Raw genomic sequence first — 23491 nt, 5'->3', positions numbered from 1 at the left:
CCCGTGCTCACTTCAATTCCCCAAACAGGTACTGGTTCTTGGAGCTTAGCCAATACAAATGAAAAGTTTACTGTGTGTTCCTGGCAAAGAGCTTTAAAGTAGGACATGAAGTGGGACTTCCTGTTGCTGGCCGGAATCAGCCTAGGCCAGTGGATTATCTACTGTTCAGCTCTCAGCCAACGTGGCCTGGCCCTCAACATAATACAAACCATACATGACAAACCCACAGCAAACATCATTCTTAATGGTGAAAAACTGAAATCATTTCCTCTAAGACCAGGATCAAGACAAGGATGTCCACTCTCACCACTTTTATTCAACATAGTTTTGGAAGTCCTGGCCACAGCAATCAGAGAAGAAAAAGAGATAAAAGGAATCCAAATTGGAAAGAAGAAGTAAAACTGTCACTGTTTGCAGATGATGTGATACTATACGTAGAAAATCCTAAAGACGCTACCAGAAAACTACTAGACTCATCAATAAATTTGGTAAAGTTGCAGCATTTAAAATTACCACACAGAAATCTCTTGCATTCCTATACAGTAACAATGAAAGATCCAAAAGAGAAATTAAGGAAACAATCCCATTTACCATTGCAAAAGAAAAGAATATAATACCTAGGAATAAACCTACCTAAGGAGGCAAAAAACCTGTACTCAGAAAACTATAAGACACTGATGAAAGAAATCAAAGATGACACAAACAGATGGAGAGATAAACCATGTCCTTGGACTGGAAGAATCAATAATGTGAAAATGACTATACTACCCAAAGCAATCTACAGATTCAACACAATCCTTATCAAATTATCAATAGCATTTTCCACAGAATTAGAACAAAAAATTTTACAATTTGTATGAAAACACAAAAGACCCCGAATATCCAGAGCAATCTTGAGAAAGAAAAACGGAGCTGGAGGTATCAGGCTCCGTGACTTCAAACTATACTACAAAGTTACAGTAATCAAAACAGTATGGTTGGGCTTCCCTGGTGGCGCAGTGGTTGAGAATCTGCCTGCCAATGCAGGGGACACGGGTTCGAGCCCTGGTCTGGGAAGATCCCACATGCCGCGGAGCAACTAGGCCCGTGAGCCACAACTACTGAGCCTGCGCGTCTGGAGCCTGTGCTCCACAACAAGAGAGGCCGCGATAGTGAGAGGCCCGCGCACCGCGATGAAGAGTGGCCCCCACTTGCCACAACTAGAGAAAGCCCTCGCACAGAAACGAAGACCCAACACAGCAATCAATCAATCAATCAATAAATGAATAAATAAATAAATAAATAAATAAGCTTTAAAAAAAAAAAAAAAAAAAAACAGTATGGTACTGGCACAAAAAAAGAAATATAGGTCAGTGGAACAGGATAGAAAGTCCAGAGATAAACCCACGCACCTATGGTCACCTAATCTATGACAAAGGAGGCAACAATATACAATGGAGAAAAGACAGCCTCTTAAATAAGTGGTGCTGGGAAAACTGGACAGCTACATGTGAAACAATGAAATCAGAACATTCTCTACCACCATACACAAAAATAAGCTCAAAATGGATTAAAGACCTAAGTGTAAGACCAGATACTGTAAAACTCTTAGAGGAAAACATAGGCAGAACATTCTCTGACACAAATCACAGGAAGATCTTGTTTTGATCCACCTCCTAGAGTAATGAAAATAAAAACAAAAATAAACAAATGGGACCTAATTAAACTTAAGAGCTTTTGCACAGCAAAGGAAACCGTAAACAAAACAAAAGACAACCCACAGAATGGGAGAAAATATTTGCAAATGAAGCGACAGACAAGGGATTAATCTCCAAAATAAACAGCTCATGCATCTCAATATCGAAAAAACAAACAACCCAATCAAATGAGCAGAAGATCTAAATAGACATTTCTCCAAAGAAGACATGCAGATGGCCAAGAGGCCCGTGAAAAGATGCTCAACGTTGCTAATTATTAGAGAAATGCCAATCAAAACTACAATGAGGTATCACCTCACACCGGTCAGAATGGCCATCATCAAAACATCTACAAACAATAAATGTTGGAGAGGGTGTGGAGGAAAGGAAAGCCTCCTACACTGTTGGTGGGAATATAAATTGGTGCAGCCACTATGGAGAACAGTATGGACGTTCCTTAAAAAACTAAAAACAGAGCTACCATATGATCCAGCAATCCCACTCCTGGGCATATATCCGAAGAAAATCAAAATTCAAAAAGATGCACGTACCCCAGTGTTAACTGCAGCACTATTTACAATCGCCAGGACATGGAAGCAACCATCAATGGAGGAATGGATAAAGACAACATGGTACACACACACACACACACACACACACACAAAATGGAATATTACTCAGCCATAGAAAAGAATGAAATGATGCTATTTGCAGCAACATGATGGACCTAGAGATTGTCATACTGAGTGAAGTAAGTCAGACAGAGAAAGACAAAAATATCATATGATATCACTTATATGTGGAATCTAAAAAAGTGGTACAAATGAACCTATTTATAACACAGAAAAAGAGTCACAGCTGTAGAAAACAAACTTATGGTTACCAAGGGGGAGCGGGGCAGGGAAGGGATAAATTGGGAGATTGGGATTGACATATACACACTACTACATATAAAATAGATAACTAATAAGAACCTACTGTACAGCACAGGGAACTCTACTCAATACTCTGTAATGACCTATATGGGAAAAGAATCTAAAAAAGAGTGGATATATGTCTATGTATAACTGATTCACTTTGCTATACACCTGAAACTAACACAACATTGTAAATCAACTATACTCCAATAAAAATTAATTAAAAAAAAAATGGCCTGGTCCATCCAACTCCAAGCTCTCACCACCACTCAGCCAGGCCTGGAGAAATGACAAAACAGATCATGTCCTTCTCCTCTTGGAGACAAAACTACAGAGGAGAAGGCTGTTGAGACTGTCCTTGCAGGGCCCTCATGATGGAAGTATGAGGAAAAAACCGTTTCTCTAAGAACCATGAAATCAGCAGACCAGATGAACTTCAGACCGTAAGGCTCTCAGGAAATTAATCGGTAGCAAAATTGCACAAATGCTGTAGAATATTTAAACGTAGAGAACACAGGCATACAGGAACTACGAAAGGAGCCAGGAGTTGGTCCTGTCAGGTTAAGGAGAGACAGGATACACATTCCTACACATGTAAACTTCCCTTTTTTATTTAGAATTTGTTTAGTTCATCTATTTGCTTGATGTTTTTATACCTTAAACTTTTTAAAAACACTTTTTTTATGTTTTGAGACTTTCAGCTCCCAAATATTAAAGAGTCATGCATAATCAGTGTCTACTTTGTTACAAAAACAAGAAGATCCAGGGTTTCACAGATGGTACTGATGGGGGCTGGGGGGCAATCGTCCAACAGGCCCTCCTTGAGTCTGTACCCACAGACCTCCTATGACGGACATGTCACAATGTGTTCTACAGAAGTTTCTTTCCTAAGCCTGCTTGTCTTTAACTATGAAAGTAACATTTCTAGGTGCTCTTATATACAAGTTTGACGTAAATCCCAATTCCAGGAAGCTACTCTGTCCACGGTGCTCTGCAGCCAGGTGGCATGGAGAAGATGGGGATGCTGGTCAACTTCAAAACCCTTTTCTCTCTGGGTCTGCGGCCATCCTCCTGAGCAGACCTAGCCCATGAGGGCTGTACAGCAGGGAGCAATTCCCACGCACACAGCTTGCGTGGTTCCTCTTTCCATGACCTCACAGCCAGTTTGATGCAAAATCAGAGGCTGAACCTCCCTGCTCCATCTCCCTACCAGAACGCTAGGTGAGGCTGGGCACCAGGGAGGGAGCAGCTAGGAACGGACAGGATGGAAATAACAGCTCTGCTCCTGTGAGGTCACCTGTGTGGAGGTGAAGGAGGAATATCTGTAATTTATGGCATGTAGACTAACCCTCTCCCTTCAAAGAAGGCTGGAGGCCACTCCCCTCCCAGCAACCATCCCAGACTGGGGTCCCCAGCCTGAAGCAGGCTTGCCTCCAGTACCACCGAACATGCCGGGGCGGGGCCAGGAGCACAGGCCACCACCGTGTGTCCCCAGAGTTCTTATCTTGGAACCTCCACAAAGGACTCCTGCCCCACAGGCCTAATCTCTGAGGTTGACCCCAGAAAGAGGGAACTCAGCTCAGTCCCAGACACAGCCGGTTCCATACACACTCAGCCAGAAGTTTCCCTCAGTGTTATCTGTATCAGGCAGGATTACAGTTGGTAATCAAGCCCCAGATCACGTGTGGCCAAAAGAGCATCGCAATACAAGAAGCTACCATCTGTCATACTCAGGTCACATCCCTGGTCCCCTCTCAAACTCCAGGTCCTGAGCCTCCTCTCACAAACCCTAACAAGCCTTCCAGCCAGAAGAAAAGGGGGAGTTAAGGGTGCAAGCAGATCTGTTTCGCAGGAGCCCCAAGGACTGGTTCCAGAGGGAGGGTCATTCCTTCTACTCAGCCTCTCCGGCCCCCTCCCGCTTGGGAAGAATGGAGAGAAATCATATGGACACTGCCTCACTCAAGAGAACTCCAGTTCCAAAGACACTTTACAGTTCCATGGTCACCGCATTTTTAAAATTTCACTTTCTGTTTTTTTCTCTGTCAGCTTTGTAGGGGGCAGGTGGAAAGGGGAGGGCCCTTCACCACAGGAAAAGTTTGCTGATGCCTTTAAAAGGAAATCTCGTCAATGAAATTTTACTCTTCCTCTTGGCAAGGGATATTGCAAAGATCCACACATGTTTCTGAATATCATACATGACACTAGAAACTCCTCTAGGGGTGGGCCTAAGACGACTCTTAGGCAATAACATCTTCTCTGCCGCTGGTATTCACAGTGCCCCTATGATGCTGGAAAATGTGAAATGGAACCGATCCACGGTCTGAACCACATACCTTGTAATTCACTGCTTCCCTCCCTCCGCAGCAGGTACCCCCATATTACCAAAGGAGTGATTCATCCCCTCCTTGGCTTCATCCACCTGGCCTGGGCTCCTGGCTTCCCCTGTTTCCCTAGTGTGAATCAATAACTTCCAGTGTCCTTTGGGTGACTGTATAACTTCAAGATATTTAATTAACACAACTTTCATTCACAAACAGCTGCAGTGAATTGTGAATCCCTAATGGGCAAGAATATTATATTTCTGCAACCTCTAATCTAAAATTTTATATTTATTTATATTTTACTTATAAATATATTTATATTTCTGCATCCTCCAATCTAAAACTTCCTGATTCACAGGTTGTGCATTTTAGAAACTGATTTGGTTGTCACCTTTAAGTGTGACTTTGTAGCTGGAGAAACAGGTAGCTGTTCTTCCTTCCTCCACTCTGGAAGCAGGTAGGGAAATCCATGTGCCTCAAATTGCTCACCCAGAAAACAAGATCATTCCAGAGTGCCTGAACCTGTTAATGGAAAATCTGGAAAGCTGCTGAAATAGTAATGGTAAGAGGTCACACTTCCCCGAGGTGAAAGCCGTGTTTCTCATCAAGTCAGGCAGATCCAGAAGAGCTACTGGCCTATGCAGAGTGAAACATCATCATCAGTATAGAGAAAGTAAACTTGAACTGCCCGCTCCCAGCGATCTGTGATCTGTCTTCTTTTCTAAGTGCTGTATGACTCCTTTCGGCAGCATAGTGTACATTAAAATGTATCACTCCATCTTCAATGTAGCAATCTCTGGCAGATCCCACTGGTCATATTCCCAACACCCATTACCCCTTGTACCTTTGCTGGCAGAGCCCTGCTTTCACAAGCCTAACAGTGGTGAGTGTATTCCTGTGCCAATGGTTGGTTTAGATGTGGTCACGTGAACCATCCCTGGGCAATAAGATATTAGGGAAGTCTGTTAAATGCCCTGGAAAAGATTTTACCCCCAGGAAGAGAATGGTTTGAGCAGAACACTGATTTTATCTACCTGTCCTTTCTGCTTAGATACTGACATGTGATAACAAGGTTAGGGCAGCTGCAGTCATCTTGCACCTAAGAGGGAAAGCCAGAGAGAGCCACCAAGAAGCTGCCCTGACATTACTGAGCCACTCATTCAATCCCATAACCGGAGCCAATCCATACAGACGTGCAGGTGGTACCCAGTACGTCGGCACTCCCTCGGCTTGTGCAATCCAGTCTGTGCGGCCATACGTGGCCTGCCCTGCGCGCTAGATCCACAAACCTGACTCTATACATCTGAATCCACACATCTATGTGATATGGGAGATGATAAACATCCACTTAGTTCAAATCACGCTTAGTTAGGAATAGTGCTACTTGCAGCCCGGAGATCCTAAAACCCTGTGCACTGGACCGGGGTGGAGACCTCACTGCTAGCTGTAGCTCCCCTACTCAGCACCTCTGGGACCCTGGCCTCATGACCTAACCTCTTGGATCTCAGCATGCCCTTTTACGAAGAAAGGGAATCACTGAGGTCTCAAATGTTGCTAACCTATGTCGCACAGAGCCATCTGTCAGTTCCTCCGGCATGTGTACCATGGGTTCTGTATCTCTCACTATCCAACATCCGACCACCGCAGTTGCTACAGAACACGTATGTGTTCCTCTCTGCCACAAATGACTGCTTTGTTGATGTAGAATCACAACCTCCCCTCACCCTCAAGTCCTCCTCCTGGCTGAAAACGCTGCCTTGCAGAGAAACTGCAGAGCAGGAGGATGGCCAGAGCAGTGATGCAGACACTGATCTCCCTTACAGAGCTTGGGCTCTTTTTGATAAATACACTGCTGACGTCTTAAGTTGTCAAAGACCATGCTCCCACCCTGGCTGGTTGCCAGTGTAACCTGGCTCTGCCGCTGCTGACATAATGGATTCTGCCTGGGTGAGCAACTAGGCAGCCTTCGCAAATCCCCATCCGTTTAGCAAGCAACTGACTTAACACAGGTGCTTCCATTAAGTAAGGTATTTAGGTTTAGTTACTCTATAACCACCTATGCAGGACTCAAGCACTCTTCACAGAATCTGGCGGGCTTGCGGAACGCGATGGTGATGGCCAGGGGTGGAGAGCTGGTTCCTGCATGTTAAGCGAGAGCAGAGATTTTGTGACCCAGGATTTCGCTGCTCTGGCTGTGGGAGGGTGTGCTCCCACTGAGCAGAAAGCAGCAATCGCCAGGACCAGGGTGCAAGCTGGTGCTACAGAGCTCCACACACAGCCAGGAAGGGTCAGGACCTCATACCATGGACACATTTTAAGTATTCTTTCTCTGTGATGCAATTCCCTGAAAATATCCTCAATCACTAGTGAAGTTTATAAAAAAGCACGGCCACATTGTGTGAGCTGTGCTTGGGAGATTAACAAGGAACCGAGTCCTGAGAAATCAACGGCGACAGCGTAGGGAAACGATGGCAAGAGAACTAGAGGTGTGTCACTCCAAACCGTTTGTCCTAGGTGTGGCATCATGGTGCCCTCTGAACAAAGTGGCTAGAAAGGAATCTAGAGGGCACCTCAACCATTCCCCCTCCTTTTTAACAGCTTTTGTTTAAATTGAACTATAATTCACATGCCCTAAAATTCACCCATCTAAATAATAAAATTCAGCAGGTTTTAGCATATTTGCAAAGCTGCGCCACAATCACCATTATCCAATCCAGAACGTTTTCATCACCCGACAACGACACCCCACAGCCAGTAGCGGTCACTCTCCATTTCCACCCCCATCCCAACCCCTGTCTGTGGCACAACTAATCCACTTTCTATCTCTATAGATTTGTCTATCCTGGCCATTTCATATAAATGGAGTCATACAATATGTGATCTTCTGTGACTGACTGCTTTCACTGAGCAAAATGTTTTCAAGATTCACTCATGCTCTAGCAGGAATCAGTACTGTGTTGCTTTGTATGGCTGAATTACATTCCATTGTATGGCTATACATTTAATTTATCCATTGAGCAGTTGCTGGACATTTGGTTGTTTTCACTCTGGGGCTATTATGAACGATGCTGCTATGAACATTCATGCACAAGTTTCACGTGGTTATATGTTTTCAATTTAAGCTTTCTATTTTGAAATAATTCTAGATTCACAGGAAGTTGCAAAAATAGTACTGAGAAGTCCTGTGTAACCTTCACCCAGTTTCTTCCAGTGGTTACACTGATTTAAGTTATTAACTTAACTTTATTAACTAGTAAAGCTGACATCGGTATAATGTGCATATACAGATCCACCTCCTCTTTTGTAAAACCAAGGTTCAGAAATTCCGAAACCTGCCCAAGGTCCCAGAGCAGTTAGGCCTGACCTGCTGACTCTAGCAACTTTTCACCAGTACCGCCCCTCTATTTCAGATGGCCCATGCCCACCACCTGCTCTCCCCTCTCCCCGACAAAAGAATAAAAACAAACTTTTCTAAGCTATCCTTTTCTATCCTTAGCATCGCTCCTCTGCTGCCGAAGTTCTGGTCAGACGGCTAGTTTGAGTATCCCCATAAAAGGAGGAACATGGAAAAGAAAACAAACACGAAAAGATTAATCATTGTTTTTAAATGGTTTGTCTTTTTGGAACTAGCTAGAGAAGGTGGTTGCACAATACTGTGAATGCACTAAGTGCCACTGAATTGTTCTCTTTCAAACGAGTTCATTTTATGTTGCGTGAATTTCACCTGAACAAGAAAAAAAAATGATTTGTCAACATTTCTTTGAGACTTTTTTTTCCCCCCATACTTAGGATCCTCTGGCTCAGCGGCAAATGACAGAGAAAGCCAACTGGCATATTTACTGTGCATGATCTTCAGGAAGAGAGTTGAGAAAAGAAAACTTTTTCAGTAGTATCTATTCAGAGAAGATTCTATCCAGATCATTTATCTTTAAGAGGCAAAAAAACCCACAAAAAACAAACAAACGAAAACCCCTATTTAAGGTACATCTGTTTCGGTGAATTTACACATGTACCCTGGAGGTGTTTTAGTTTAGCCCTGTCAAAGTATTAAAAATGGTTTGAGGTTAAGGACAAAGGCGGAAGCCACATTACATAATGGGGGGGGGGGGTGCGATTTATAGCCCTGGAAATCCTAAAGAATATACCCAAAAGAATTCACAGTTCCAGAATTCTCTCCCCCTTACCTCTTCAGATGACACTCAATCTAAGACATTTAATTGTGGAGTCTTCTGTTTTTGCGCTGCTGGTTAAATGCAAAGGGAGGAACTGGAGAAGAGTGGAAGTCTGGAGACCTCTTAACCTCTATGGACCTCAGTCCTCTCATGTTTAAAATGAGGGGACTGGACTAATGATCTCCATCCTTCCTGCCTCTGACCCTCTCTGTGACTTTACTGTGCTTTTGGGTCTGGCCCTCAGTCCACACAACTGAGCAGGAACAGGTGAGGTGAGGTAACTGGGATTCTTTAGGGAACAGTTTAGCAGCCTCAGTATTCACCCCATCCCAACCTGCTGGACCATTGCTCAGGAGAGAAACTCAGAAAGAATATAAAGGAAAAAGCCCAAGATTAACCCTCTATTAAAAATACATACCGGGCTTCCCTGGTGGCGCAGTGGTTGAGAATCTGCCTGCCAATGCAGGGGACACGGGTTCGAGCCCTGGTCTGGGAAGATCCCACATGCCGCGGAGCAACTAGGCCCGTGAGCCACAACTACTAAGCCTGCGCGTCTGGAGCCTGTGCTCCGCAACAAGAGAGGCCGCGATAGTGAGAGGCCCGCGCACCGCGATGAAGAGTGGCCCCCACTTGCCGCAACTAGAGAAAGCCCTCGCACAGAAATGAAGACCCAACACAGCCAAAAATAAATAAATAAATAAATAAATTTATATTAAAAAAAAATACATACCAAAAAGATAACTAAAATAATAAAATACAATGGGGTATGTAAATGGCCTATCATGTGTTCTCATCTTTTCACAGGGAAAATTGAGAACTCCTATCACAAAATTAGGGCGAAAGGCAACTTTCTATAATGAAAATACTTTTTCTAACAGATGTGATTACAAGAAGGGAGGCAAATTATTACGATTATTACTAAGTGACCAAAAACTTTGAAAAAGAACAGATTTGGGGGGGGGGGTGGGCGCAGGATGGAGGGGTTAGGGAAGAGGGGAGGTAGAGCAAAGAAGCAGCATGGGCTTCTTCTCCTGGGCTCTTCCACACAGAGTTATGGCCAAACATGCACACTCCTGTTCCCTTCCCTCTTTATTTCTGGCCCAAGTTCTTCATGGTAGCGACTTTAGAAAAAGGCTCTCTCTGCCTCACTGAGTTACTTTACTCACATTACCTACAAAGGTGGCATAAATAAGACCTCATAAGAAACCCCGCCTCAAAATGATCTGCAACACCAATATGTTGCAACAGCTTTCACTTCCAAGAGAGAAACCACAGTTGGCTGCTTCAAGCACCGAGCTAGGCTGGTATAGTGTTACGTAACTGACTTCAGAATCTTGAATATTTCCAGGCACAGAAACAGAAAATGGTGGACAACACTGATAAAGACTGCTACCTGCCCCTCAATAATTATGTTTCATTTGTCTCTTAAAATAGGACTTTCTCTCTCTCTCTCTCTCTCTCTAAGGTGGGTGCACAGCCACATGGAATAGAGGCTACATTTTCCAGTCTATCTTCCAGAAAGGCCTTGTGATTATACCCCTAGCCAATGGAATATAATTGGTGGTTGCTAGCAAATTTTTAACAATCAGTCCTCTTTGGGAGAGACGGGGGTGATGGGGAAGCCCTAGTTTGCAGTGTTTGCCAATTTCCATGGTATAAATATACTCCCACCATGGCTAATTTCAAGCTTCTACCTTGATGGCACTGAACACGGACTGGGGAAGAGCGGCAGCTCTCACAAGTTGGTACCAACAGGCTCCAGCACATCATTGGCTGTAATAAAGTGTTATATGTAATTTCTGGGAAATGTCCTTAAAGAAGGAGGCAAGTCTTAATGGCTGGGGGCATGCCCTTCCCCCTTCATCCTCCCCGCTGGCCAGAATGTACACATGACTGGTGAAGTCCAGCCATCAGATTGGACCATAAGGAGGAATAACGGAGTCACAATAGAGAAGCCTCGGTCTCTGATGATCAACAACTGCTAAGCTGGCCTGAGATTGCTTACCTGCAGGCTTCATTTACATGACAATTGTGAGAAAGAGGAAAAGTTGTATATTGCAAATGCAACTGATATTTGGAGTTTTCCCATTCACAGTAAAATCTATCCCAACCAAGGGCATCACACATGCTAAATGAGATAAGTAAAGGATTCAGATTTGAAACAACAAAAAAATGTCTGAACCTTTCTGGGAGGGACAAAGAGGATAGAAGGTGAACAGAACAGCCAAAGGGGGAAGGGACTTGAAAATGAGGTTCTCACCTCTCTCCACCTGAGCCCCTCCTCTCTGACCTACAGACCCCTACAGAGAGTGAGCAAGCCTCGGCCAGCAAGGCTTCCTCCTGGTACACGAGGGCCACAGCTCCTGGATCCACAGCAAGGGCTCAGGGAGGACTCCCCAACTAAGGGCGGTCCAGATCCTCTGCCAGAGAAGGACAGACTGTTCTCACGCCTCTTTCTTCTACAGCATTTCCCCAGGCAGAGAGAGAGATGGGAAATGTATAAGGTTATTTGGGGGGATAGACTGAGTTGACTCCGAGGCAGTGATAGGCAGGTTAGTGTATTCTGCCTTTCTGGGGTTTACTTAAAATATATTTATTGCTCAGGCATGGGCTGGCCTGTTATGATCTTTGGATTGTACTGTGGGTTTCAGACAAATGTAGAATGACTTACTTAAAATGCAGGTAAAATTTATTATTACACGTGAACGCCTCCTAAAAGTTATTATCTAAATGAAGATAATAGTGTCACAAGTATATTCTTATCCACTTTCAAAACACTCTTTCCGAAGTCTCTAGGGACCAAGTCTGCACACATCGCACAAGCAATTCAGCAATGCTGAGTGTCTAGTGCATCACTGCCCTCACTCTGGGAGGATCCTACAGGGATAGTCTCCATTCACTGTACACCTGCACAGTTTCTGCTTGTACATTGACGGTACTTCCATCTCTTAACAACTTCAGACTCAAGAACCTTTGTGCAATCAGCATGATTTTCCGTCCTCCCTCACCACCCACACCCACCTCCCTCCCAATGCTAGTGATGCTGAGGACGCGATGTGGGTTGATGGTGGGAGTGGGGGGCAGGAGGAAAGTGTGGGGAGCAGCCAGACCAAGTCAGCAAGAAGAGAGGAGGTAGCCTGGGTGAGGCACATACAGATGACGAACACCTGTGCAGGAAGAGGCTCTGAAAGCAACTAAATAAAGCACAGCTGCTAGCTCTAAGATAAAAACCAGGCAATGACTGAAGCCCGCGCGCGCCTAGAGCCCGTGCTCTGCAACAAGAGAAGCCACCGCAATGAGAAGCCTGCGCACCGCAACGAAGAGTAGCCCCCGCTCGCCACAACTAGAGAAAGCCCATGCGCAGCAATGAAGACCCAACACAGCCAAAAATAAATAAATAAATAAAAATTAAAAAAAAAAAAAAACTTGTCAAAGAAAAAAAAACAGGCAAGAACAAAAGTTCCAGTCACGTCCCATCAAGAATCCTGACAGGGCTTCCCTGGTGGCGCAGTGGTTGAGAATCTGCCTGCTAATGCAGGGGACACGGGTTCAAGCCCTGGTCCGGGAAGATCCCACATGCCGCGGAGCAATTAGGCCCGTGAGCCACAACTACTGAGCCTGCGCGACTGGAGCCTGTGCTCCGCAACAAGAGAGGCCGCGATGGTGAGAGGTCCGCGCACCGCGATGAAGAGTGGCCCCCACTTGCCGCAACTAGAGAAAGCCCTCGCACAGAAACGAAGACCCAACACAGCCAAAAATAAATAAATAAATAAACAAACAAACAAACAAATAAATAAATAAATAAGAAAATGTGTATCTAAGCAAGCTGTTCACTTCCCTCAAATGTAATTCTGAACAAAAGGAAGAGCGCTGCTTCTGAAATCCAATATTCAAGTGAAACAGAAAAGATCCTCATGAGGGAGCAGTTTAGAAGATGTATGGGAAGGTATGGGAACCATGCCATGGAAGGAGGCTGTGAGCTGATTAACAGGGAGTGTGAATTAATTCTTCAGTAACAACAACTTAGAAAAGATGAACATGGGTTAAAAATGTCCTGACTTGGGACTAGCATGGCACATCATCAAGACTGTCTGCAATCTTTTGAGCCAACCAATTATGCAACTTCTAAACTATATTTGTAGTTTGTTTACTTCAAGTGTCATAGAAATAACTCCTAGGCATTTTAGTTATGCACAAAAGCTATGGAATCTTCCTGAGTGAATATATTTTACACTGGGGTACGTATTTTGAATCAACTTAGCTAAAACTAAAAGTAAAACAGAAGCAAGAAAACAAACTCACTTGTCAAACTCATCAAAGAGATCACAACTCTGCAGTTTTGAAAGAGCAAGTCGAAAGTATTCGGCTAGAAAACAAATGGGAGTATTATGAATAAAAGCAATCATGACTTCTTAGGTACACAGTAAACCACCTTATCTACTGCCCTCCCCAAAACCCACTTCAAACTGGTATGGCCACCTGTGATTTATTCTGTGGTGAAAATTCATGTTACAACTGCAATTAGCCAGCACTACTTAACAGGCGCACTCAAAATGGTAAATGCTCTAAGGACATTCTCCAAAAACCCCAGAAAAATAAGATGCTTAATCTAAAAACAATCATAACCAAAAATTAATCATATCAGATGATTCTGAAACTGACATTGGTATAGAAATCAATATTCTGCAACTTTAAACCTATTAGATTATCAAACTCTCTGCAATGTATTTTAAACACACACACACACACACACACACACACACCCAGGATCAGCTGAATAAGAAAAGTCTACCTCAGGAAACTACAGGCTTGTCACCTCCTAGGCTTTCAGGGTCTCTCAAAATCTAGACTATAAAATTGTGCAAGGCAAAGCAGGTGTCACCAAGCAGAGGGAAAATCGTTTCATCATTAGTAAATGGAGTAATTCTCTCTAAATTTAGCAAAAATAAAATATCCTCTGATTAAATTAAAAGATTGACCAAGGACCTAGAATGTGCTGATGACATAAAATAAAACTCATAGGTAAAGAGGTGAAATGGGAAATAGGGAGGAAGTTAACTCATAGGGTTGTCTTGCTAATTCTGAATTGGAATAAAGTAAGGCATTGAAACTCATGAATAATACAGTGGCAAAACAAAAGTGAAAAGCAGTTTCTCAAAAACAAAAAAATCTACCTTTTTTCATTCTTTTATTCCACACTGACTCAAAATGAATGGGGATTTATGTATTAAAATTTAATTCCTTTCACCCAATCCCCAAATCTTATCCTTAGGAATCATTATGAAACAGAAAGATTAAAAGGCCTTAAAATTATATAAACATGTGATTCACATCAAACACCACTCATATTAATAGGGCAGGGTAAGAATAATATTACTGACCTGATGTTCTTATCCCATAGGGCAAATCAAACTTATCGCTACCATACAAGGAAGCAGTATTTTTAAAATCAGCTGCACACAGAAAAGGGTGAAACTGATGAAACCTGGAAGAAAAGGATAAAGAATGATTTTCCCAAATGTGTATAATATTTGCATGTTTTTAAAATCAGAACTGTAAATAACTGTAGTATGTCATTCCTATTGTTGTATTAACTATACATGAATGTATAATTATTTTTAAGATTCTTTAAAAATCATCTTAAACACTATTTAAATATTATCTACAAGGGGATGTGCACTGGAACTACACACCCGGAAGGGAAACGCTTTCCAAGTAGTAAAACCAAAATTATGTAACAGCTTTGAGTGGGGAGTAGGGGGGGGGGCACAAAATTTAAAAACCAGCAAACACCAGTGACAGCCATCTACAGGCAGAGATAAAGGAAGAAATAAGGGAAAGTAGAAGTACAGATGCTGATCCACTCCCAAAAGAAAACGTACCATAAAGCTGTTGTCAGCTGTGAAAATAAAAACACACTGAAAGTTAGAGGTAGCTAGAACTGAACTCTTTCCTGAGGTCATTAAGTTAAAATTTACTCAAGAACAAGAACTACGGGTATTTGTCTTCTTGTTGCCTGCCCTGCCCCCTGCTCCACTCAGCTACTCTCTCAGACAACAATGTTTGATGAGGCGCCTCTGTTTTTTCCCTCACTTTTAGCTCCTGGCACAGAGTAGGCAGACAACATACATTTAAGAAATGACTGAATGGGGGCTTCCCTGGTGGCGCAGTGGTTGAGAATCTGCCTGCCAACGCAGGGCACACGGGTTCGAGCCCTGGTCTGGGAGGATCCCACATGCCGCGGAGCAGCTGGGCCCGTGAACCACAACTACTGAGCCTGCGCGTCTGGAGCCTGTGCTCCGCAGCAAGAGAGGCCGCGATAGTGAGAGGCCCGCGCACCGCGATGAAGAGTGGCCCCCGCTCGCCGCAACTAGAGAAAGCCCTCGCACGGAAACGAAGACCCAACACAGCCAAAAATAAATATAAGTAAATAAATAAATTTTTTAAAAAAGAGAAATGACTGAATGAATTTCAACTCCAAACTAATTCTTTATGGGACCATTATGAAATAGAAAGAAATAATTTTTTTTTTTTTAATTAAAGAGAAGGAACAGGGACTTCCCTGGTGGTCCAGTGGTTAAGACTTCGCCTTCCAATGCAGGGGGTGCGGGTTCAATCCCTGGTCAGGGAGCTAAGATCCCACATGCCTCCGGGCCAAAAAACCAAAACATAAAACAGAAGCAATATTGTAACAAATTCAATAAAGACTTTGAAAACGTCCACATCAAAAAATAAAGAGAGAGAGATAAGGAAGAGGTAAAGCACATATTAAAATGCCATTTCCACCTACCAGGACTAAGTACTGCAGAGCAAGTCAAGCTAATCCTTATCCCATCCCCAACACATGGCCCCTTCTTTCCGGCATTATCAGTTTTGATCTTCCTTAGTATAAAAATTGCAGGTGGAGATAAGAGCGCCCCTGGGGTTTCAGAGGCTGCATGACAAAATGGAAATAAACAGCAGTAGGGTAGGGACAAATTAGCTTCAGCTTGATCCTGGCTTTGCTACCCAGGAACCACTAACCTTGGCAAGTCACAGGAGCTCAAGATCTTTAGAGCTGAGCTAAGAACTTACACCATATTCAGACTAAGCAAAGAGGTGAGAAACCAGCCCTTCCTACTCGAGAAGGGTGTGTGTGCTAGATTCAGTTGTGACAAGTGTTAGCAGCCTCAGGGGTCCAGCCAACTTCAAAAGGTCATTATCTGTATCAGGGTTGATCCCTAAGCTTAGGATCTGCTCTGGGAAGAGGAAGTGTCAGGTCACCTGACTTAAGACTGAGAGGAGATTCAAGATCTTCCCAGGCTTCCTTGGGAAAGTAAACCATAGATGACTTTGCACCTTGAGGTGAAAGCAATAAAGGACGCTATTCTTCGGAGCTGGTGGGAGTGATAATGATGGTAACTGATGATTAACATCTACTGCCAGTCAGACCTTGTACTAGGTGACTTAACATTTTATTTCTAAACGAAATAACTGTTAAGCACTGTGGCAAAGAACGTGGCCTGCCATTTCAGTAAACAAAGGATGTTGAAGCCCATCAAGCCTTCGGCTACTGCAGCTGCCCCCCCACCTGTGCACCCTGAGGGGAATTCAGGAGGAAGGAAAACAGGATACTGGCCCCAGATAGCTGAGGTGCGTATCAAAGGGATAATTCCAATAATACAGTTTCTTGCATCTTCCCACACATAGAAAAGGGGTAAATTCATTATCTTGAGATGTCTGGTTTTTCTTTAATTAGCAGTAATCTTTTTTTAAAAATTTATTTATTATATTTATGTTTGGCTGCATTGGGTCTTCGTTGCTGCACATGGGCTTTCTCTAGTTGCAGTGAGCAGGGGCTACTCTTCGTTGCAGGCTTCTCATTGCAGTGGCTTCTCTTGTTGCAGAGCATGGACTCTAGAGCGCAGGCTCAGTAGTTGTAGCGCAGGCTCAGTAGTTGTGGCGCACGGGCTTAGTTGCTCCGCGGCATGTGGGATCTTCCTGGACCAGGGCTTGAAACCGTGTCCCCTGCATTGGCAGGCAGATTCTTAACCACTGCGCCACCAGGCAAGTCCAGCAGTAATCTTTTGATGTTCGACTCCCTGTTTTTTTGTTCCCAGAAACTCCTATAAATCCTGGCTCCTCTCTCTTTGGAACAGTCCCTCAGAGCTATCTGAGAGGCTGCCATCCCAGGCTACAGTCCTCAGTAAGGTCCCCAAATAAAACATTCTCAACTTTTAGGCTGTGCTTTTTTTTTTTTTTTTTTCAGTCGACGAGACAAAGAAACCGAAGCTATAAAAAGTGAAGTTACTATTATCTGGAGTCACTAACCCATACCTGACAAAGATGAAACCACACCCAAGCTCAGTGCTAAGGAAAGGTGTCCTCTTCATAGCACTGCAGGTAACTCCGCCAGGTTTCCCAGCAGAGCTTCTCCTGATGGCTACTGCAAAGGAGGGAGCTCTGCCTCCAGGGAATACTATTCACGTGACAAACGTGCAGACTTGCACACCTGCTGAGCAATCTTTCATAAATACTTAAACCCTTTTGGGTTTTCTCAGAAAGAAAATGCCTTTTCTCTCGAAAGCTGAAGAGTACCTTGATTCTAGAGTAGCACTTTGAAGCTGCAGTCTGCAACCCATAGGTGGCTCATGAAGTCAATTTTGCGAGTCATGATCAGCTCATTTTTAAAAAGTGAATAGAACAGAATACAGGGTATCTGGAGTAGGAAAGGTAAAAATTCTTTCTTTTTTTTATTATAAATATGTATGAATACTAAGTTCCAAAGCAAAATGTATTTCTTACTATGGGTCATGGTAAAAAAAAAAAAAATTTTTAACATCACTCTTCTAGTTTTGCAGTGGTCCTAACTGGACACACACCCACAGATTGACTACAGGCAACCGCGGCACACCTGTAGTCAGATGTAAAAATATTTTATGTATCTAAAGTTTTCCAGAAGGTTGGCTGATTTTTAAAGGGACCTGTAGCCCCAAAAGGTTAAGAACCAGTCATGGAGAGATACAGTAATACGATAAAAGAAAATAAGAAAAGACAATATGAATTTTAGATCCTTAAAAGATAAAATGCTGAAAAACCTCTGTGTTTTACACACTTCAACATGCCCAGACCCGACTGTCATTGATTTCTATTAATCTGGAAGCATTTTGACCAGCACTCTATCAAAGCAGTGGTGACAAAGGAAAAGAATATTTATGATGGAAGAGTAAATTCTCTACAAGTCCTGACAACCATAATGAACAATCATTATTTACATTCTATGTAGTTCATTAAAAGTCTGGGAAAGGAAAATATCTACTGTAAACTTTAACCTAGAAGTTAAATAACAAGGGTGGAAAATAACATGGGAACAAGGGTGGGGAAAGAAAACCCTAAAAGGACAGTGCACTCTTTTATGATCAAACACAAATAGACCTCTCTAATCTCACCTGTGTGAAAAGAATACTGGTCTGACTGAGTTCTTCAATGCCTTTTCTTAAAATATATGCAGAGTTCTGACTAAAAGCACAAAAAGACACAGGATAGTCAAGCTCTTCCTGAAATGTAGGCTAACCACATTATGTACTTATACTGCTAAGATTTGCATGAAAAAAGGCAAACAAGTGTGGAGAATGATTACAAACACATTTTGAACATTTTGTGTGCCACGGTTTCTTTTGTATTTTTACCTCAGGAGAGAGGCAAAAGCTGGCTTTGATAAACAAGGCTGGATCTTATTTCTCCTCTTCATTTCCACAGGTGGCACCCTATGAGACAAAAATAGCATCAGTCAGAAACCAGAACTAGGAAGACGGCCCAAAGGGAAGAAAATGCCCTGGGAACCCACGCGGTGCCACCAGTGAGAGGCTTCTCAGGCAGGGAATAGAAACGCTCACCGCAGCCCCTGAGGTATGACAGAAGCTTCTCCTAAGTCCTGGACATATTTGAGGATTCATGGATGCAAAGCAAGAGAGAGTGGAAAAGGCTGAGGTGACGAGTGACCCAGAAGGGTCAAAGAGCAGTGACTCAAAGGACCCTGTGAGAAGAACTAGGATCATCACACTGTGGAAGCCAAGACCAGACTCACGTTTTAGAAGTTCCTGAAAGCCTGAGACATGCACACGGCTATGTGGGTCCTCCGTGCCACACGCGGGCACACCCGTGGGCAGCAAATGCCACAGAGACACTGCCCCGAGCAGGTTCCGTAGCCCCTGCCCGTGCCCCGGGGACTCCACAAATCCCACCATTTAGAGTCACATGTCTAACTCCCCTCTATTCTTGGCACAGGTTAGGCGCTTGTGTGTCCGCTGAATGGAGCACTTGTCTCCACAATTTCAAAGGGTATTGTGATACAAGACAGAGCACAACAATGAAAACAAATGAAGGGGACAGGATCCAGACTCAGCCAGGAAAGAGCAAAACAGCCTAATATAAAAAACTATTAACGATCATCAGTTGTGTGGAGAATTAATCCAAAAAAGAAAACGAATCAATTCTCTTCTGCAATCACAGGATTCAAAGAGAAACAGCCTAAACCCTTCATGGATTGACTCAATTTTAAACTGTTTTTGGTACAAAATCCGCAGTTAAAACTGCTAGGTTTCTGAACTCTGAGGCCAGATGCAGAGAATCATCTTTTGTAAATACCCCAAATGGCAAAAATCTCTTGATTTATATGTAAGGAAGGTACATAAATATGGTGGGCCAGCACACCAAGCCACAAAAACCAAATTATAGTCAGAGGACAAAATAAAGTATAAGATATTACTTGGTTTCTAAGGTTATTCAACCAGAAAACAAACTATTTTGGGATATTGTGAAGACTGTGGGTGTTTTTTCTTAAAAAAAGACAATTACTTGTCTTAAACAGTTTTTAAGGAAGCAAGTTACGAGGTAATTTCCAGCTCCGAGGTAATTACCAGCATCCAAGGTAATTTCACGATACTTTCTGCGTCTGGAGTAATGTGTTAGCTTAGGAGTGACATGAACGTTCCTCAAATTCTGATGACAAGAAAAATGTGCTGAATTTGGACGCTTTTCATTGTCTTCTTTATCATTTCCCCTGTGACCAAGAATAGGATTTGTAGGGAATTAGCAATCTAGTAAACTTCGTGCTTTCTCTTCTGTTCTTTTCTTCCATTACTAAGTACAGGACAGAGACAGAAGTGGCAGAGATGGAGGGAGAGATGCCTGCAGTAGGATCCTCATGTGGTATAAAATCAGACTTCTAAGATCTATGGCTCATTATTTAAGTCCAAAACCTCAAAACTTGTGTCCAAACCGACCCACCTGGCATTGGGTTTTACCAGTGACCATAAAGATCACTACAATCAACCAGTGATGAAGTTAAATACAGAAGCATCATTTTTTTAATCTAGTAAAACAAAACAAAACCTAGAAACATGATCTAGGATCTACTATTCAAATACTGGCAAAAAGTACCGAATTTTTGTCTAAGACAGGAAGTTTTTATGTGGTTTATTTTGACATCCTATACTCACCACTCATTCAGGATTTAAAGGTCATCAAAACTTGACTCCTCACAGAAGGACTGACAATAGGAAAAAGGATACCTCTACACTAACAGACCGTTGTCCTCCAGGACTACATTATACATTTATAAGCTAAGTGATTTGGGTTTTCCAACCTGTTGTCCACGTCAGCTTTTCTGCTCTGGTCATTTGCATTAAGATGAAGAATTTTTTTAAACATTTATAATACATAGTAGCAATTTCTGAGCAAAAATCTGGGAAACTCAAGTAAAGGAATTTCCAAAAGTACCAGACTTCTGAATTCTGAGTTTTGAAAATATATTTTGAGGAGAAATAGACATAGTCTAATTTGATGCCTTTAGTGTTTTTGAATCACCCATCCTCAGGGTTGAAAAATTGTTTTGTATAACTGAGGGTACTGTTGGTTCAAACTATGTTAGCTTACAGTTTGTTGCAAACATTGTAGAATACAGCAACATGTATATTAACTTTTTCTCTATTTATCTTTATTATAGAAAATATCTTAGAATGTTCTTGATAGAGTAGCACGGTAACGTTGGTCTCACACTCAGTGTGAATGGTAGTTTAGCAAAGCATAGCTCAAGGATTTGCAAAGTTAGGAAGAAGGACAAGAGAGCCTCTCTCCCCACCCCCATCTAACTATGAAATTTGGTAAATTAGAATACTTTGTAAAAACAAATTCATATTAATTACCATCATGTACGAGATGTTTTGTTTTTAACCACACTGAAGATAATCGGGAAAGATTTTTTCCTTAATGTTTCTCCCGAGTGTAGAACTATAACAAAAACTTAATGCTAAGAAACATTTTATATGCACCTTTGAGTATGCAATTTAATCTAGATTATCTAATTTTCCTCCCATAATAACTAATCTGTTTTTAGTATCGGCAACATTTGGCAAGTTTATTTTTTAGATATAAACTGTGGTTCACCTGTTCACTTTTCTAGAAAAAAATCTTTCTCATGAGAAAAAGCATAAATTAACAAGAAAGGAGAGTGACTCGATTTGCTTTTAGAAAAAGAAATGCTTAATCGACTATCCTGTATTTGGACTTATTCAGGTGTTAAGAAATTTAGGGAGGTATAAAGGGTTGAATGACGACAGTGCTCTTTTTTTGTTGTTGTTAATCTAACAGACCAGCCTTAACTGTGGGCTTGAATCCTAAAAGGACAGTTGCCACAGTGGGACGCAAGGAAATGTTTGGTTAGCAGATGAGCACCAGTGACAGCCAAATGGAGGGACACACTTGCATGGTCAGTTTATTCTCTAATTCCAATAAGTTCTTTGCTTTCAGAAGCAAGAAAACATTTCTTCTCCCCTCCCCCTACCCCACCCCCGTTTTTTAAACACACCACAAGGAAAGTACAGACAGTTGCACTACCTCAAACCCTTTGTGACACTTGTAGAAATCAGTAGATTTCTTTTAGATTAGACAGAATCATTTTTTTAATCTCTTGATTTGTTTTCCTTTGGTTCGAAAAGTTGTGTTATACTTGATTGACTCTAGCAAAATTTTGTATGTGGTAGCATAGCTTTAACCTATCCTATTACAATGCTGTTCTGAATTTTCTTTTGGTTTTTAAAAAACAAAACCTGTTGCTTAGAAGCCATGAACTATTTTACTTTACTTCAACGTGTCAAAATTTCCTTGTTTTAAAAAAAGATCATTTGGGTTCACTCAGGAAATGCATGTCAGGAAGCTTGTATTATAAGTTGACGAGTTGTGATGTATCAGTAACTACTGTTACTCCTTTTTGAAAGAAATATAATTGATTTTGAAGTTTTCTAGATTGTCACATGCTTTGTGACTAATGCAAGGAAATCAAGTCCTGTGTGGTATTAATTCTAGTCATTTCTATTCAGGCTATAAATTGTAGCTAATTTTTATTTGCAATTAATTTATTCAAACTAAGTACTTTTCAAAATAGAAAAAAAAAGGAAAAATGATAAAAATCTTATTACAGAAGTTTTCTCTTTAATAAAACTACCTGTGCCTCTTCAACTTTTATATGTGACATTTCAAGTCAAAGTCATTTCAAATTGTACATACATCATTATTCACCAAATATTTTTAAACAAAAGGAACCATATGTAGTGTCTACATTTTATCAACAGTCTCTTATCCAAGCATTTTAGACTCTAAGAATCAAGTGCCACTGAGTCTAAGAATTACTCCATCAATTCAAAAAGATGAATTATATAAATAAGAATGTGATGTCCCAAAGATTGTCAACACCACTGCTTCACTGAAAAGTCAATAAAAAGATGTTGTTGTTTATCAATATTTAAACTGTTAGATGTAATGTATAAGATACTAGAATGGTAAAACTCTAATTTATAATGGAAAAGCTAGAAAAGGTTCAAAATGTTACAGGGTTTGTTTTTTATTTGTTTGTTTTTGTTTTTTTTACTAGGTCCCTCTAATATCATTTGCAGGTCTATGTGAAAGACCAGTTTGGTAGTCATTTTTAAACAGCAAAAATAAAACTTACCCATAGGCATTTGTTCCCCACAATATACAATGCAGCACATAATAGAGGAAGACAGCACTCAGGAAGATGGCCACAAGGTACCCTCTCATGGCTGGCCCACCTGAAACACAGGGGATGAAGGCCAAGGGAAAGGCAAGATCATTATACAGGTGATTTACACAATGGCTTACATACAAGCGTTAGTGAATAAACATATAGAGCGAAGAGGAGAAGAAACTGACATCAGGCTGTTATTTTGGAAACACCCACTGAATTTTCAGAAAATATTTTTTCTGTCTCTCCTCATCCTCTTTAATCAACACAACATGATTCGCGTTTAGACCAATACTTTCCTATGTTAGATAGGAAAAAAATTCATTCAGAACAAAATTTTACACATCTATTTCATATCCAAAACTTTTTTCAGAAATATTAAAAA

At 41.9% G+C, this 23491-nt stretch overlaps 1 protein-coding gene across 7 annotated transcripts in view; it reads right to left on the bottom strand.

The window, feature by feature from the left end:
* The window catches only part of ST3GAL6 (ST3 beta-galactoside alpha-2,3-sialyltransferase 6), a 78620-nt gene that overhangs the window by 13621 nt on the left and 41508 nt on the right, over positions 1–23491 (bottom strand). For all 7 annotated transcript variants that reach the window (XR_014244727.1, XM_082392175.1, XM_082392178.1 and 4 more), the window contains 4 exons: positions 23074–23173; positions 18755–18832; positions 14468–14571; positions 13389–13452 (listed from right to left, as the gene is read on the bottom strand). Coding sequence is in view for 6 of the 7 variants with exons in the window: in XM_082392175.1 (XP_082248301.1) it covers positions 13389–13452; positions 14468–14571; positions 18755–18832; positions 23074–23162 (335 nt within the window). In the remaining variant the exon portion in view is untranslated. The remainder of the gene's footprint in view (positions 1–13388; positions 13453–14467; positions 14572–18754; positions 18833–23073; positions 23174–23491) is intronic.

This window comes from Balaenoptera borealis (assembly GCF_965194805.1).
Source record: "Balaenoptera borealis genome assembly, chromosome: 5".
Lineage (NCBI taxonomy): Eukaryota > Metazoa > Chordata > Mammalia > Artiodactyla > Balaenopteridae > Balaenoptera > Balaenoptera borealis.
This window is presented reverse-complemented; position numbering and strand designations above follow the sequence as displayed.